At 51.7% G+C, this 18255-nt stretch overlaps 1 protein-coding gene across 6 annotated transcripts in view; it reads left to right on the top strand.

The window, feature by feature from the left end:
• Positions 1-18255, top strand: part of Arhgef10l (Rho guanine nucleotide exchange factor 10 like) — a 153054-nt gene that overhangs the window by 57638 nt on the left and 77161 nt on the right. For all 6 annotated transcript variants that reach the window (XM_037203141.1, XM_028880724.2, XM_028880723.2 and 3 more), the window contains 2 exons: positions 15237-15328; positions 16257-16340. In XM_037203141.1, the coding sequence (XP_037059036.1) occupies positions 15237-15328; positions 16257-16340 (176 nt within the window). The remainder of the gene's footprint in view (positions 1-15236; positions 15329-16256; positions 16341-18255) is intronic.

Below are 18255 nucleotides of genomic sequence, written 5' to 3'. Positions count from 1 at the left end.
GAACTAAGCCGCTCTGTGGCTACCTCTGCTAATACCAATCCATCGTCCTTTTTTAAATTAAATTTTTACTGTGTGTGTGTGTGTGTGTGTGTGTGTGTGCACGCACATGTGTGCATGTGCCATGGTTCATGTGCAGAGGTCAGAGGATAACTAATGGGAGTCGATTCTTCCCTTCTGCTGTGTAGGTTCTGGGGAATTGATTGAATTTAGGTCATCAGGCCTGGCAACAAAGACCCTTACTGGCTGAGCCATCTGGCTGGCCAGTTTTTATTTTGCTTTATTTTGTGGGAGAGGGCAGATAAGTTTTCACATAGTCCAGGGTGACTTTGAACTCACTGTGCAGTGAAGATGACCATGAACCTCTGATTCTCTTGTCTCTACTGAGATTACAGGCATGTGCCACTGTGTCCGGTACTGGGGAGTGAGCCCAGGGCGGGAGACACCTGCAGCTCCTAGCAGTGCATCGCAATCCTTACAATTTTGTTAGTTAAACTGGACCACTGATATTTTTCTGCTGTGCCTAGCTCAACTTAGAGCCAGTGATACCTAAGCAGGGTGGCTACTTAAAAATTTTTTATTGTATTAATTTATGTAGTGAGTATGTATATTTGTGTGCATGTGTTTGCATGTCATGGCACACAAATGGAGGTCAGAGGACACTTACAGAAATGGGATTTCTCCTTCCACCATGTGAGTTGTGGGGATTGAACTCAGATCCTCAGGCTTGCCTGCAAGTCCCTTAACCTGCCGAGCCATTTTGATATCACAGCCCCTCTATGGTCAGGGTAACAGAAAGCTTGTGTGTGCGCGCATGCGTGGTGTGTGTGTGTGTGTGTACACTTGGGGGGATAATTGATGGCTAAAGGCATCTGGAGCCCTGAGTTGTAATCCTAGCTCTCCTGATGAGATGGGGCCAGAGGAACCCTTTGTCTCCCTGGGTGAGTTGAAGGCTAATTCTTAGGCGGATGGTCCCAGGTCTCCAGGACAGATGCCCTTGCAGTGGAGGGAGGGCCTCAGTGGAGGGAGGTCACATTCATTGCTCATGTTGAGTGGGTGGACCCCTAGGGTTTCTGCCTGGCTTGGAGTGGGTGAGCAAGCTTGGTATGTGGACACCTCTCTCTCCTCTGTGATTAGCTTGGACAGGATCAGCATGGTTCCTCTGTATTGCCTGGGAGTCTGCTCTGGAATCCCCATGGTACGCCAGGGTAGTAAACTGCAGAGAGCTTCAGTCAGGGGTCTTGGACACAGGATGAAATAGAATAGGGATGGATACCCAGGGGTCTGGGGCATGACGGGAAGGGCTGTAAAGGAGGTCTTGCTAAGCACAAGTGTAAATTCATATAGGACTGGGCAGGGTGGGGCAAATGTCTGGGTTGAGAAGCTCCTGGCAGATGGACGGGCTCTCCCGGATTGGTTTGGGCTACAAGAAAGAATACCCCTCCTCAGGCAGGGTCTGGCTGTTCACTCCATTTCCTTCCCAGAGCCGGAGCTCAGGGCTGGAACGGTGGTAGCAGCATTCTTCTAACACTTTCTGGTGTGCCTGCTCTCTGCCCCCCGCCCAGTGTACCCACCGTACACCATACACCGTACCCCAGTGTACCCACCGTGTCCTGGGGACACGACTCCTCAGCTCAGACTTAATGATCCCAGCCTGATCATATGTCAGGTCAGCGCTGGACATCATGCTGAGGCTAACTGACCCAGTGACCCCAGGAGCTGGCTGTGTGCACTAGTATTTCTAGTTCTTGGCTGGTCTGGTCAGGATGGCTCAGAGTGGTTCATCGCTTAGACACGAGAGGCCAGACGCCTCTCAGTCATCACCCTGTCCTGCCTCTCTGCTGCCTGTTCCAAACTAGCCCAGGGGACAGTTGCTCTGTTGCCTTGAACATCTTCTCTTGGTGGCACTGGACCCCGTTCTAAAGCTCAGCTCTCCACCAGCCGTGTGCGTTTGGGTTGTCTGGGAACCTCTCTGAGGTCCAGTTTCCCCATCAGCTCAGTGGAATGATGATCCGTACCCAGCAGTGGCATTAGGTGTACACAAGGCTGGGGAGGGAGCCCACCTCTGTGAAGTGTGCCCGGAATGTGGCTTCAGCCCTGGCTTGTGCAGTGGGGAGGCTCCCAGTGAGGGCAGGCTCTGCGTTCCCCATGCCTCAGCCTGAGGCAGCGGGTCACAGCTGCAGCCAGGAAGCAGAGGACAGTGAATGCGGCTGCTCAGATTACTCCTCCCTTCTTCCCTCCCTCCCTTCCCTCCCTTCTTCTCTCCCTCCCTCCTTCCTTCCCTCCTTCCCTCTTTCCTTCCCTCCTCCTCCCTCCCTCTCTCCCTCCCTTCCTTCCTTCCTTCCCTCGATCCCTCTCTCCTTTCTTTCTTTTGGTCTTTTGAGACAGGGTTTCTCTGTGTAGCTCTGGCTGTCCTGGAACTCACTCTGTAGACCAGGCTAGCCTCAAACTCATAGTGATCCTCTCGCCTCTGCCTCCTGGGATTAAAGGTGTGTGCCACCATCACTCTCTGATTTCTCTTTTCTTATTTAAGCCCCCAGCCTTGGGATGGTGTTACCCACAGTTAAAGTGGGTCTTCCCACTTCAATGAATCCAGTTGAGAAACTTCCTCAGAGACAGGCCTAGTCATGTGTCTCCTACGTGATTTTGGTTCTATCAGGTGAATAGTTTTAACTGTCACACAGAGGTCCATCTCCAATTCCAACCATGACAGGGACTCCTTCCTTCCCTGGCCACTCAGTCCATAGCTGGAGAGATGAGCAGGCAGAAATTGCAGGTGGAGAGGGGAGCCAGGGGCACTGAGTGTGGCTGGGCAGGAGTATGGCCTGGGGTGGGGTCTTCTGGGGAAGTAGTTCTGCCTTCTTCAGATTGTGACATTTTAAAAAATTATACTTGCTGGGCATGCTGGTGCATGTTTTTAATCACAACACTTGGGAGGGAGGCAGAGGCAGGCAGATCTCTCTGAATTCCAGGAGAGCCAGAGGTACACAGAAAAACTGCCTCAAAACATATATATATATATGATTTCTGTCTATACACACACACACATATGTGTGTAGGTATGTGGTATGTGTGCATGTGCATGTTTGGACATGTATATGCCACAGCGTGTGTGCACAGGTCAAGTGGGAGTTAATTCTCTCCTCCACCATGAGGGTCCTGGGGACCAAACTCAGATCATTAGGCTTGGCATCAAAGCAACACTACCCACCGAGCCACCTTGCCGGTCTCAGATTGTGGCTCTGTTCCTCAATAGCAAGGGACTGCAGTGCCTGATCCTCACTTTCCCCATCCACAAAGGGGAGACGGCAAAGCCCAGAGTGAGGAGTGCGGGGACACAGTGCTTACCTAGATGGCTGGTGACTCCAGATGTGACCTTTGCTGGGGCTGTGTCCCTACGGTTAGACCATTTGTGGTCACGTGCTGGCTGTCACCCAGACCGGCCCCTCCTCATGTCAGTCTGAGTGACCTGTCTGCACAGTGAGTCAGTGTCACCTGCCTGGTGCATAGTTATGAGAGGCTGACAGGCAGCTCAGATGCGTCCATCTGTCACCCTTGCTGTGAGGAAGTCCCCAGAACCAGCAATTTGAAGGAGGGAAGATTCAGTTTTGGCTCAATGTCTCAGTCCATGGTCAAGGTGCTGGGCCTGCTGTTTCTAGGCCTGTGGTGAGGCAGGGGCATGATGACAGGAAGGTATGGAATGGGGAAAGCTGTTCCCATTATGACAGCCAAGAACAAGCTCCAGAACAAGCTTCATCCAGGTCTCATCTCTTAAAAAGCCCATTCAGTATGAACTCGTCAAGATTAACTAAGGCTGGGATCTAGCTCAGGTGGCAGAGTGCTTGCCCAGCATCCACAAAGCCCCGGGTTTGATCCCCAGCACATCGATAAGCGACAGAGTGACACACACACCTGGTACCCTGGATTGGAGATGTGGAGGCGAGAGACCCGCCATTCGTCTTCGGCTACACAGGAATTTGAGGACAGCTTGGGCTAGAGAATTTGTCCCAAAACCAAACCAAAGACAACGGATTGACCCACTGATGAAGTGTGCACCCCCGAGTCCCATCAGCTGGGGACCAATCCTTTAACATGTGCTTTGGGGAGGGTATTTTATATCCAGGCCATCATACCATATGGCAGGCAGACACAGTAGTAGATGAACAGGTGACCTGTCACCTCTCCCTTGGAGCAAGCTTCAGGGTGCTCAGCTGACTGGAAATGCTTCCCCTTTCTTCAGGGACACATTTGTTAGCAGGCACGAATGTTATTAATGTAGCTTATAATGACAATGACCCTGTTTTCCACACACCAGGCTCACAGCTGGAGGCCCAGGTATCTTTCCATCTCTGTTGTCCTACTAAGGCTCTAAGTGTGTGATATGCACACACAGACACAGACCCATGCACATGCACATGCAGGCACACACACACACTTCTCTGAGAAGAAGGTAGAACTGAAACCTCTTTGGCCGTCAGCCCCTGCAGCTCATCACTGAGTCCCCTGCTCCAGGGGCTGAGACTGTGGGTCCTGGTGGGAAGGCTTTCCTGGCTCCAGTCTGATGCTTTAGGAATGTTACCTGCTGAGAGGTGAGCTCTGAGCTCCTGGGAGAGTCATTTCCCAGCTTCCTGTGATGTTCTGTAGACCCTACCTGGAGATCGTCCGAGGTGCCTGGCACTAAAGCCTGGTGTGACTCTAGGAGAGGTCCCTTCCCTTGCAATGAGAACAGAAGGGAAGCCCTGGTCCCTCTCTCCCAGCTCTTGTGAAGGTGGTAGGGTGTCTCTCTCACCTGCTGGTCAGCTCCCAGGTGACAGGGACTCATTCTTAGGGGGTGAAGTTTGGTTTGCTGCCCAGGCCTTACTTCAGTCCCCAACACAGGGGAGAGTGGAAGGCAATCCTTGTTGAAGAGGTGAGGGAATGGAAGGCCCAGGGGGGTTGGGAAGGAGACCTCAGTGTCGCTATGGAAACGAGTAGGCCTCTGATGGGGCCCAGGCCAGCGGCCAGTGGGAAGGGAAAGCGGACTTGAGTGGTTTGAGGGGTCACCATCTGCAGCCGCCCAGCACCCCCAATCCAGCTGTTATGGCTGTTCTTACTAAGCTGCCGTATTAATGTGTTACCTTCAGACACCACCGATCACACCCACTTTGTAGATGCATAGCTGAGGCTTAGGCACCTGAAGGAAGTTATCTCACCGAGGCAGTGGATGGCAGGGCCAGGACCGGGTCTGTGTGCCCTGACACTGTCCCCGTGAAGTCAGGTCTGTCCACCAGAGCCTGTTTGGAGCCTGTTCACTCTCTCTGGATCACTGTCAGCGTCAACTAAGGGAAGCGGGATAAAGGAGCAGTCCTGAGCACACGGTAGCGGCGGGATATGTGAGCTGTGGACCGCTGACGACCACTGTTTCTCCAGGACACGGGCCCACACCTCTGCCTGCTGAGCATAGTGCCTGGACTCCACCCCCCTCTAGTGCTGTTTGCTTTTCCTGCCTGCTTCGCCTCTGTCACAGCCACCCCCAGCCACCCCAGTCTTTGCTGGTGGTTCAGGGTTTGGGCTCATGACTCTCACTGTGTTATCGTCCCCTTTCTGGGCTCATTTGGACCAGGCGTGCTATGATGCCAGTTGCCCGGGGTCCTTACCTGGGCCTGCAGCCCGAGAGAAGTCAGGGGGCAGGTAGTAGTGTTCACAGGAGGGTCTGGGAGACCCATCCTCCCCCCTGGACTTGGATCGAGAGGGTGGGGCCTGTGCTTCTGAGCTTCTGTTGTGTGAGCATAGGAACTTTGTGGGCAGATTAGTCAGGACAGCCATATTCCTCTGTCTGCAGAGGGCATGCTCAAGATTTTCCCTACGGCCTTAGACCTCACCTGCAGCTGTAGTCAGTCCTGGGGTCCTGGGGTCCTGGGGTTCTGGGGTCCTCTTGTACTTGATGGTTCCTGAATCCCTTGAATCAGCTTTCTGGGTTTTGTACCTAAGGGTGGGGCCTGAGACCTGACAGATACAAGTTTCACCCAGTGGAGTCTCTTGTGGGAGGATTTTGGGGTGTGACTTCTCTCTGTGACCCTTGCCAGTTGCTAATTGAGAGAGCTGATTTTTTTTTTCTCTTCCTTTTTGAGACAATTTCTCACTGTTAGCCCTGGCTGGCCTAGAACTCTCCATGTAGACCAGGCCAGCCTTGAACTTATAATCACTTGCTTCTGCATCCAGAGAGCTGGGATTAAAGGCTTGCAGCACCATGCCTGGCCCATTCTCTCTCCTTTTCCTCTGGTTTCAAGGCCTCTCAGTCTTTGTATCAGCGTTCTCTAGCTCCCAGGCACTTTGAGGGCCCAGGGCCAAAGCTACTTGGCTTCTTTGCCTTAGCCGGAGGCATGTGTGAGTTCCTTGTCTGAGGGTGTCCCTGGGTTCCCACAGCCGTGAGACTCAGCCTTGTTAGCTTGCTGTCCCCAGTGCCCAGCATAAAGGAGTGGGACTACGTCTCACGCTCACATGGGCCTGATGCTCACACAGCCCTCTGCACACATCTCAGTCTGCTTCCACCGCTAAGGGGGCGGAGCAGCAGCTCCTCCGGTGCCGTCTCCGTCCTAGTCTCAGAGACCATGAACATGGCCATGAGTGGCCAAGGGACTCTCATCTGGGATCTGGAGATGGAGAGGTGATCCTGGATCCTCTGGGTGGCCTGCTGTCATCACAGGGTCCTCGTAAGAGGGAGGCCGGAAGTCAGAAAAGGGAAGATGCCATGCTGCTGGCTTTGGAGGAAGGGGCCCTGAGCCAAGGATGAAAGCCACTTCTGGAAGCAGACTATCCGCCAGAGCAGTGGTTCTCAACCTTCCGAATGCTGCGACCCTTTAATACAGCTCCTCATGTCATGGTGACACCAACCATAACATTATTTCATTGCTACTTCATCACTGTCATTTTGCCACTGGTAAATATCTGTGTTTTCTAACCCTTGTGAAAAGGCCATTTGACCCCCCCAGAGTGGTCACGACCCACAGGTTGAGAACCACTGCTCTGGAGCCTGTAGGAGTCTAGCCTGTCCCCTTGACACCTCAAGGAGGCTCAGTTTGGACTGTGTCAACCTCCACAACTCTAAGATGATAGTTGGCATTTTTTTTTAAACATCTTGGGTTTATGGTGATTGGTCATGATAACTGCAGGAGACCGAGACAGCTCTGGGAGCGGGCAGTGACAGTGGGCCCCATTTTGCAGACAGAGAGAGGGGGAGCACCTGATTGGAGGAGGCAGGCTGGCTGGCTGTGCTCGCTCTGGGCTTCTCTGGTGTCCTGTGTGTGTCTGGGTCGTCCTCACAGCTCTGGTGGCTGGCCGGGGCTCTTCAGCCCTTCGCTTCCGTCTCCCCACCCTTCCGTCATTCTTTCCTGAGTGCCCAGGCCGGGGTGCTGAAATACTGGGTGAGCCAGCGATGTGTGTGACAGCTCCATTGACAGATAACCACGCCCCATGCGCATCTGGACTCACTACAGACCAGGCCCAGTGCTAAGAATGTCACCTTGCTTATCTCATCAGTCATGACACACAAATGCTTGTGGGCAGGCATGTCACAACCACATATTACAGATGTGGCAACAGGTACAGGAGGGGCATAACACCAGCCTGGTGTCACGGAGTGAGGTGGGCAGAGCTAGGGTCACATCCAGGCAGCTTCCAGAACCGGTGTTCTGAGTTGGGCATTGGTGCCTCCTTGTAATCTCGGGGTTCTGGAGGCTGAGGTGGGGATGGCATGGTCTCACTGTCAGGGTCACGCTGAACTACCTCGTGACTTCCAGGTTAGCCTGGACACATAGACCTGTTTCAAATGGAAGAAAGACCCCTCTCTGCTTAAGATTTTTGTTTTGTTTATTTATTTTGTATGTGTAGGGATGGTGGTGGTGTCATAGTGCATGTGTGGAGTTCTTCAGAGGGTAACATGGTGAGTGTTGGTCCTCTCCTGGAAATTAAACTCAGGTCTTCAGGCTTGCAGCAAGCACCTTTACTGAATAAGTTCACAGTGGATCCTGGGAATTGATTTATTTCTCCCTCCCTCCCTTCCTCCCTCCCTCCCTCCTCTTCCTTCTTTCCTTTCCTTTTTTCTTTCCCTCCCTCCCTCTTCCTTTCAACAGGTTCAAGTAGCCCAGGCTAGCCTCAAACTTACTCTATAGCCAGGGATGACCTCGGATTTTTGATCCTCCTGCCTTATCTCCCTCATGCTGGGATTACAGATGTGAGCCACCACACCTGATTTATGTGGTGCCCAGGGCTCTGTCCTGCCAGGGAAACGCTCTACCTGCTGGGCCCCATCCCCATCTCCCAGGAATCAGTTCTCAACATTCCACATCATCCTCCTCCTCTGCTACCCCCTCCATCCCCTCCTTCCAGTAAATCAGACATGTCTGTTGTTGAAACACATCTAAGTCAGAAGATGACAGGCTGTGGCCAGCCTGTCATGTGTGCTCTGTGCTGTCTCGAGTCTCTGCTGGCTGCACGCTGCAGCTGGAAGTATGGTTTTTGTAGAGCGGTGGTTTTATTGCGCCTGCCATTTCATGGCTCGCTAATTTTTTTAAACCTAATTACACACAGTGAACATTTTCCCGTGGGAACCTGTGTTCTTGTTTCTCTGTTGGCGAGGATGCAATGCCTGTCTGTGCTCTGACTGCGGACCCAGGCCCTCCAGGTGTTAGGGAGCTCCTGAAGTGGGCCAGTAGCCGCACTGGGGTGGCACCTGTGTTTGTGGAGTCAGGCCAAATGAGACAGTTCTCTGGTGTCCCTAGCTCTCACTTCCTGTTGAGGACTGTTTTGGAGGCCAGTATGAAGCACCCCTGCCACACCATTCACTGAGCGTGTGGACTTGTGTCCAGGTGTAGGAGGCACAAGACAAACTGTGCCCTGGAGACCACCCCTACGCAGGGGGCCCTGGCCACAGAAACTACATATGCTTTATGTTACGATTGGGAAGAGGGATGACACTGTGATCCTGGCAGAGGCAGAGCGGCGGCTGGGGGCTGAAGCTCTCTTCTTTTGGAGACTAAGCCTCACTGACAGTGGAGCATCGGACTCTCTCCCAGAAGCTGGCTTGGAACCTTTGGGCCTGATATACAGTCTCCTTATGTGGTTCAGGCTGGCCTTGAACTCATGATCCTCTTGCTTCAGCCTCCCAGGTCCTGGAACTGCAGGCCTGAGTCCACGTGCTCAGTCTTACTTGGTACTGGGGTGGATCCTAGGGCTTCATGAATGCTAGGTAAGCATTCTACTAACTGAGTTACATCTGGGGCATTAGGGTTCGATGGTCTTTAAGGTCCGTTCAGCTTTGCTGGGCAGGGTGGTTAAGAAAGCTACCTGTAACCGCCACACTCAAGAGATGGGGCAGATGGATCAGTAGACTGCATTTATTTCTTGGTGTGTCTGTACGTGCATGCTGTGGTTGGTGTAAGGACGTCCAGGACAACTTGTAGGAGTTGGTGCTCTCCTTCCTCCGTGTGAGTTCAGGAACGGAACTCAGGTTGTCAGTCTTGGTGGCAATACCTGTTGAGCCGTCTCACCTGCCCCGAGTCAGAAGGATTTTGAGGTTGAAGCCAGTCTGGGCTACTCAGTGAGTTCCAGGCCAGCCTGGGCTATACAGTGAGACCTTATCTTAATAAAAGAAAAAGAAAAAAGATCCTTTCAACACGTGTTCCCAACCAGCAAGCACCCAGGCCTGAAGAGAGCCCCCATGTTTCCTTCCAGACTGCTAAACTGACTTTTGTTGGTGTCTCTTGGATGTGGGGTCCCAGGGGGTGGGGGCTTTTGGGGGGACTGGTGCTGTGTGAACAGCTGGGAAGGAGAGTCTCCACTCTGTCCTCGGCTGCAGACTGGGTTTTCTTCCACATCTATTAAGGCAGATTCTAATCCCAGCGTGTTCTGCTCCCCAAAGGTGGCATTCTTTCTTCTAGAATATTCTTCATGCCTCACTTCATAAAAGGCCCTGGATTTGCCAGGCGGTTGGGCCCAGCTAGCCAGGAACCTTCAGTGTTCTTGAGTAGAGGCCCACCCTGTATAGCCTTTAGGAAGGAGCCCCCTGGGGTCTGGGGTCTAGAGAGGTTCATTGGCAGACCCACATCGGCAGCAGCAGCTGCCACTGGACGGATGATAGGAGTGAGGTCTTTCAGGTGGGTGTTGGGGGCATCACTGTGTGCTTATGGTGCATGGGGCAGGCAAGACAGAGCAGGTCACTGCTGTCTGTGAGGAAGGAGGAGGGGCACACGGGCCTTTGGGGCTCCGGGGTCTGGGGGCATGCTGGGAGGCCTGTGTGAGCTGCTCTTTCTGAGTGATACCCCCACCCCCACCTTCTCTGGACCCTTAGCCTCAGCATAAGTAGCTTCACCTGGCACTTGCAGGCCAGGTGGTGCAACTGTAGTCAAACCTTGTCTCCTGTGCCAAGCCTGAGGCCTCAGGAGTGTGGAAGTGCACATGAAGCCAAGATAACGAGCCTCTCTGGGTGTTTATGGTGGTTATTTAGTATCTGGAGCGTTGGAGGAGGCTCAGAATGAGTGTTTGCTCACTGGGAGAATGGTCTATCCCAGCTGGGCAGTGGCAGAGTCCTGGGTGGTTTTCCGGGACAGCAGCTGGGAGGGGGTGCCCCTTGTGGGCACAGGCTGGGCATGGGGGAGGAGGTGTCTTGGGCTCATTTCCTGGTATGTTTTCCTTGTACACTAACCTGAGCCTAGACCTCTGCTTGGAGTGTTGCCCCATTTGGGGAGCCCCTTGCCTCTCGCCTGCCTGGGAATACTGACTTTAGTCTGTGGGCCAAAGAGCTGACCCCTGCCTGGAGCAAGGGTTTGCAGGAACGGCTGGGGATGTGTCTCAGCTGTGGAGTGCTTGCCTAGCATGTGCAAGGCCCTGGGTTCCATCCCCAGCACCGAATACACCAAGCATGGTGGTGCACACCTATAATCTCAGTGCTTAGGAGGTAGAGGCAGGAGGATCAGGAATTTAAAGTCATTTTTTGCTACATAATGAATTTGAGATCAGCCTGGGCTATTACCATCCCCAGCTTAAAACAAAACAAAAACAAACAAAAAGCTTTGCAAGACTATCAGCATGGTTCAGATCTCAGCCGTGTTCTTCCCTACTGGCCAGGAGGCTTGGGCAGTGAGCTGGGCAGGATGGTGACACTGTGTATAGATGACACCTTCCACCGGCCCATAGCTGCAGGACCAGGACCTGTGCCTGATGTTTTGTGTGCTTGGATAACACACAGCCAGGAGGCCCATTCTTCAGCCTCCCGGTGGCGTGTAGTGTACTCCTGGTATTTCTAGGTCCCTCGAAGGCTACTTGACCTCACCCAGTAATGCCCGGCCCCACCTTGAGGTCAACTTCAAAGTTGACACAGGATCTGCCCTTAGCAGTTGTAATAGCCTCGGAGTTGGATGCCGGCTTTCTCTTGGGCAGCCTATGAGGCAATACCTGGGTGTTCAGCATGGTGGTGGCATAATTGCCTGGCACCTGTAAGACCTGGGGTTGCATTTCCTGCACAAAGAAGAAAGGCAAGGAAGGAGAGGAGAGGGACGGGGAAGAAGGATGGGTGGGGGTGTGTGTCATAAACAGCAGATGTTACCTCTCGTAGCTCTGCACCCTGTGTGCCCACTGTGCATGGGGCTGAAGGTGTGGGCCAAGCAGGACAGAGCAGGCCATCGCTGTCTGTGAGAGAGGAGGAGGGGCACATGAAGCCTTGGGGCTCATGGGGTGGAGGCGTGCTGCACTGCCTCTGCTCTCCCGGAACTGTCTGGCCCGTGTGGACACCTCTGTCAGATTGAACACTCCAGCTTCCTCCCCGTCCATTCTCCCCGGCACTGGTGGACTGGCCAGGCCTGGCAAGTGCAGGTCACGTGATACCACTGTAGCTTTGTCTCCCTCAGGGGTGCGGAAGCAAAGCTGAAGCTAAAATGAAGGCCGAGGGAGATTGAGGGTCTGCAGGGTGTGTGTGTGTGTGTGTGTGTGTGTGTGAGTGTGTGCGTGTGTGTGTGGTGTGTGTGTGTGTGTGTGTGTGTGTGTGTGGTCACTTTGTCACCTATAGGTGGCTGTCATCTTCTTGTGAACTCTCACGGTGGAAGGGAGAAGGGGTTGCTGGTGGCTTCTTTTATAAGGTTATTGATTCCTCTCATGGGTCTCTTCCTATCTCCCAGACCCCATCTCCTCTCACTGCCCCCTTATGGGTGACCATTTCTTCTTCTTCTTCTTCTTCTTCTTCTTCTTCTTCTTCTTCTTCTTCTTCTTCTTCTTCTTCTTCTTCTTCTTCTTCTTCTTCTTCTTCTTCCTCCTCCTTCTTTTTCCTCCTCTTCCTGTTCCCCCTCCTCCTCCTCTTCCTTTTCACAGGGTTTCTCTGTGTACTCCTGGCTGTCCTGGGGCTTACTCTGTAGATCAGGCTGGCCTTGAACTAAAGGTTCACTTGACTCTGCCGCCTGAGTGCTGCGATTAAAGGCATGGGCCACCATTGCCTGGCTGTGGGTGAGCATTTCCACCTGTGGGCTTTGGCAGGGCCACAAACCAGGGCTCAGGGATCGAGACTTAGCCGGTGCCTATGATTCTATGCTGAGCACTGTTTCTTGACTTGCTTATAAAAAATAATGGTTAAACAGGTGTCCTAGCTAGGCTTCTATTGCTGTGATGAAACACCAGAACCAAAAGTATCGTGGGGAGGAAAGGGTGTATTTGGCTTTCTACATCACTATTCACCATAGAAGGAAATCAGGACAGGAACTCAAGCAGGGCAGGAACCTGGAGGCAGGAGCTGATGTAGAGGCCATGGAGGGGAGCTGCTTACTGGCTTGTACCTTCTCATCATAGAATGGACATAAGAGTGATCATTAATAACCACGTGACACAGTCAGTCAGTACTGGGCTGTCTTGAGATCTCTTCCGCCAACACCATTAATCTAAAACTCTTGGATTTAGCCTCTGGCAGATTATTATTATTATTATTATTATTATTATTATTATTATTTTGATAAGGGCAAAAAGCAGCCACATTTCTTTGTAAAAATATTGTAAGAATACTCGCTAATAGTCTGTACTGGGCCCCCACTGTCCCCATCACCCTCAGCACCACTTCCCATGCTCCTCCTGGGATGGCACAGTGAGCCCTACTTAAAGCATTCAACTGCTTTTCCAAAGTCCACATGCTGCCAACATGTAGCAGAGTCAGGCTCCAGTCCCTGGTACCAACTCCTGTCTCAGTCACTGTTCTGTCACTGTAAAGAGACACCATGACCAAGGCAAGTTTTATTAAAGAAAGCATTTAACTGGGGCTTGCGTACAGTTTCAGAGGGTTAGCCTGTTATCGTCTTGGCAAGAGCATGGCGGCATGCATGGTGCTGGAGTAGTAGCTGAGAACTACATCCTAATTCATAGGCTGTAGCAGAGAAGGAGACTTGGCCTGGCATGGGCTTCTGAAATCTCAAAGCCCACCCCCAGTGACACGCATCTCCTCCAACAAGGCCACACCTCCTAGTCTTTCCTGATAACTCATCATCTGGGGACTAAGCATGCAAATATATGAGCCTATGAGAGCCAATCTCGTCCAAACCACCACAACAGGTAGGATAGGGTAGGACATTGTGTGACGTAGAGGGACTGAGGAGTAGGTGAGGATTTAAGTGCAAGCCTTAGCTTTAAAAATGTTTCAGAGATTTTTGTTTACTTGTATTTTTTGTTTGTATATGTTATTTGTGGCGTGTGTGTGTGTGTGTGTGTATGAGTGTGTGTGTGTGTGTATGGCTATGTAGTCTGAGGATAACTTAAGGAGGTCAGATCTTTCCTTCCACTGTGTGGGTCCTGGGAATCAAACTCAGGCTGTCAAACTTGGCAGCAAGTGTCTTTACTGAGCCATCTCACCTGCCCTCTACCTCACCTTCTGAATGGTGCTGGGAGAGCATAGTCCTCACAGCAGACAGGCTTGTGTTTAGTGGCCCTCTAAGTAGCCCAGTGGTCTGAGTAAGTGAGTGAGCCTGTTTCCCAGCCTGGATACTGGGTTAAAACTTCTTAAACTTTTTCCAATTCATGACCTCTTCTCACCCGAGAAACTTATACCCAACCTCGGACACATAGGTGTATTAAATAGGTACACGTACCACACACTTAGCAACGATGGATCATTTAGACATTTATTTAACAACTCCTTAGTGTATTGTGTTATTTTACACAATTTTTCAATGGTTAAAGTCATAAACAGATTTTGCATACTAATGAGGTGGGTGTGCTTGTTTAGTTGTTATGAAGATTTAAATCTCCGGTAAACACTGGACGCAGCAGCACACAAGACAACTGTTCCTTACAGTTGATTGGCCGTTTTGATTTTATGATCATCAGCGCTGAGACCTCTCTGCAGTTTCACATAGATACCCAGGACAAAACAGCAGAAGAATGTTTAAAGCCGTCTCAGGGACTGTTAAATATTATCTCAGGTCAAAATTCATATCATGATTTTACTTAAATGAAATTCAATTCAGCAATTTTTAAAATCAAACATTCGCACATAATCCAGTCCCAAAGACAGAATGGTTTGATACTTACATGCTGAAGAATGTGGACAGGAGTAAACGAAGTCTTTGCTTTCCATGATGAAACAGTATATTTTTATTTATTTATTTATTTTTTAATTTTTAATTAATTTAATTAAGTTAATTTAATTTAACTTTTTTTTTTACAATTTATTTATTTATTACATATACAGTATTCTGTCTGCATGTATGTGTTCTGTCCTTTATGCCAGAAGAAGGCATCAAATCTCATTACAGATGGTTGTGAGCCGCCACGTGGTTGCTGGAAACTGAACTCATGACCTCTGGAAGAGCAGTCAGTGCTCTTCACCACTGAGCCATCTCTCCAGCCTCCTGGTTCAAGACTATGAATGTTACAAATTGCAATGTTTTTTTTACTGTACATAGAGTTCTCTGTTTTTACAAAAATATTTACAAAATTTACAAATACTGTTGGGGGCTGAGTTCAATTCCCAGCAACCACATGGTGGCTCACAACCATCTGTAATGAGATCTGGTGCCCTCTTCTGGCATAGAGGCACACATGCAGATAGAGTACTCATACATAAAATAAATAAATAAATCTTAAAAAAATGAATTGAAAAAGATAGTCTTGAATCAGAGCCACGGTTTCCTTTTTTTGGAGGCTAGCCAGCTTAGATGACCTGAGGGCCTAACCCTAAGCCATCTTCCAGTGTGGCGAGAAGGCTGAAGTTTCACTGAACCATCTCTCTGCAGGGCACCTGCTGTGGTCAGCAATGGGGATGCTGTGGGCGCAGCTTTCTCTGGGGTTCGGCGCTCCAGCTGGAAGCGGAAGAGCTCACGTCGCAGTAAGTTGCTCCCCACTCCCCACCCCCCCCACATCTGCCACCCACCCCAGATAGAACTGAGACTGTTTCTTAGTCTCTAGGCCAAGAGCCGGCATGGGTGCCTGAGGGCCAAGGGGACATTCATCTCTAGAGGGTTACCGCAGACTTAGTGGCTGTCTGGAGTGGACTGCCCACTCACTGCTCACCAGAGCCCTAGATCCTCAGTCCAGCTGTCCACCTGCTCTCAGAGGCTCCAGCAAGAGGCTGGCCAGAGTTAGCTCCCTGGCGACTGAGGCAAGCCCTCTGCGAGGAGACCCACACTCAGAAGCAGGCGGTTCCCACACAAGCGAGAAGGGCAGCTTCTGTACGAGCCAGGGTCCAGGGGATGAAGTACCTGCGTGGCTCCTGTGAGCGTGATGGCGCGTTAGGGTTGAGGCGGGCTGCCAGCTCCCTAGCTCCTCTGGTACCTCTGCCGAAAGGTGAACGATAGGATCACACTTGTGGTTCATCACTTCACAGGGGTGGGTGAGAGAATGAGACAAAGGGGGAGGGGCGGGACTAGTGAGGACCGTCACAACCATCCAGGAGAGGGGTGGTCAGTCTGGACCCACTGGAGAGTGGGATGGGTGGGAGGAAGAAGAGGGTATGGGGACCGAGCCTGGCCAGGCTCTGGACGCTGCAGGAAGGCATCCCTTAGGGGTTAGGGCCTTTCTAGGAGGCCCAGGGGTCAGGACAGAGTCCCCATCCTGGGGCTAGGCATCAGTGTAGGGCTTCCCGGCAGGGATTTGGCTAGGGTGGAGGTCTGTGGGTGGCTGGGAGGCAAGCTGGGGTCTGTGGCGGGCCCTGAGAAGTGGGCCAGGGGAAAGCAGTGGTGAAGTCAGGACGCATGATGGCCTCCATGGCCGTCATCATGTGCCACTTGGGTGACCTTTCTCCCCTCTGTCACCAGTTGACCGATTCACTTTCCCTGCCCTGGATGAAGATGTGATTTATGACGACGTCCCCTGTGAGAGCCCAGACGCCCATCAGCCCGGTATGGCCTCTTCTGGCGTCCTTCCTGGCCTTTCCATGGGACAGGGAGGGAGAGCCATGCTTAGGAGGGTCTCTCCCGCTTCCTTCTGTCCCCACCTTTTCACACTCCTGCAGACAGAAGCAGAGATTCTCCATAACCTCAGGTCTGGGCAAACTGGGCAGGACAAGGTTTGGGGTCTTGAGGAGGATGACATTAAGCCATGAGTCCCCAAAGGCTCTGGGTTGAAGATGAAAGAGGGTCAGGTGGTGTGTGTGTGTGTGTGTGTGTGTGTGTGTGTGTGTGTGTGTGTGTTGGGGGACTGAGATACATACATTAAGCCATGCTGCTCAATACACATGTGCATGTATATGTACACACACATGTGCACATACATACACACACATGTGAACACACTTATGTACACAAGCATACACGGGCACACACACACACACACACACACACACACACACACACACACACACACAAAGTGGTCCAAAGCCAAGACCCTGTGCATGCTAGCACTCTACTCCTGAGCTATATCTCAGACCCTTGGTGCTTTGAGACAGGGTCCTCCCATGTAGCCGAGGCTAGCCTTGAACTCATCTTCCACGTCAGCCTCTGAAGTCAGCTGGGATTACAGGCACACATCATTGCCCCAGGCTGACTCTTCACATGTTGTCATGTAACCTGTGATTAGGGGTATTATGTCTTCATTTTACAGATGAGGAGACAAAAGTTAGAGGCCAGGCTGGAATTCAAGTCCATCACTCCGGCCCTCCCCTGGGAGGATCTGGGTGGCATTTTTTGACAGATGAAGCACATTTGATTCTCCTGCAGAGTCAACACAACCCCTTGAGATAGTCATGGTGGGGTTTGTGGTTCCATGTATACCAGACAGGTCAAGCCCCAAGCCCCAGATCACACAGCTAGAATGTGAATATAGGATGACTTTTTTAAAATTATATTTTTCTGTCTGTTTCTGGGGGCAGGATCCCCACCTAGTTGGGAAACATCACCCCTGCTTTTGAGTAGCCCTTAGTCTGATGGGGCAGCAGTAGCCATTCTTGGACACAGTACCATGCACAGTACCATGGGGAGCACCCAGACACTAGCAAGGCCAGAGGGCTGTTGAGAATCTCCTGTCTCCTGTCCCAAGAAAAGGGACCGATGGGCCAGTGATGTGCATGTCACTTTAGCAGGTCTGGGCTGGGCTTGGATCATCTTTACCTGCTTGCAGCTCACGTGATCCTGGGAAGACAGCTGAAGGAGCGAGGAGGCAGGGCCTCACAGGGGTGTGTCTCACAGCTGGGCAGTTCCAGTGGCTGACCGGGCCCCCTCACGGTGATTTCTCACCTGAATGAGATCAAGCAGTTGATGATGTGACCCAGGTTGTCTCTGTCCTCAGGCGTCACAGTGGGTCTTTTCCTAGGCGTCCCCAGGATCTAGGGTCTGTCTCCTCGGACAATAGCTATGGGGGTATCTAATGTAGAAATAACACACCCAGCCTCTCCTTCTCAAGGTCACAGCCAGGGTGGCCTGCTGTTCTATCCTGGAGACGTTAGTCACTAACATATTGGCTTAAAAATAACCTCCCCATGACTGGAGGTGAAGTGCTTGTCACCAAGCAGGAGGGTTTAAGGTTGATCCCCAGAACCCATATAAAAATTCTGGGCATGGTGTAGTCCCACAGCTAGGGAGGCTGAGGTCGCTCCCTCGGGCTTGCTGGCCAGCCAGTCTAGTCGAATTGGCAAGCCTCAGGTCCTTGTGATAGATCCACATCAAAAAACAAGATGGACAGCTCCTAAGGAACACACACACACACGCACACGCACACGCACACGCACACGCCCACGAGTGCCCAGTTGAATTCTGCCCCTCTCAAGACAGGACACTCAGCTTATTGTCCCCACTTCTCAGTCTAAGCATTTCCTGTGGT

Source organism: Peromyscus leucopus, chromosome 2 (genome assembly GCF_004664715.2).
Source record: "Peromyscus leucopus breed LL Stock chromosome 2, UCI_PerLeu_2.1, whole genome shotgun sequence".
Taxonomy (NCBI): domain Eukaryota; kingdom Metazoa; phylum Chordata; class Mammalia; order Rodentia; family Cricetidae; genus Peromyscus; species Peromyscus leucopus.
The sequence above is the reverse complement of the archived record's forward strand: the minus strand, read 5'-3'. Positions and strand labels throughout refer to the sequence as shown.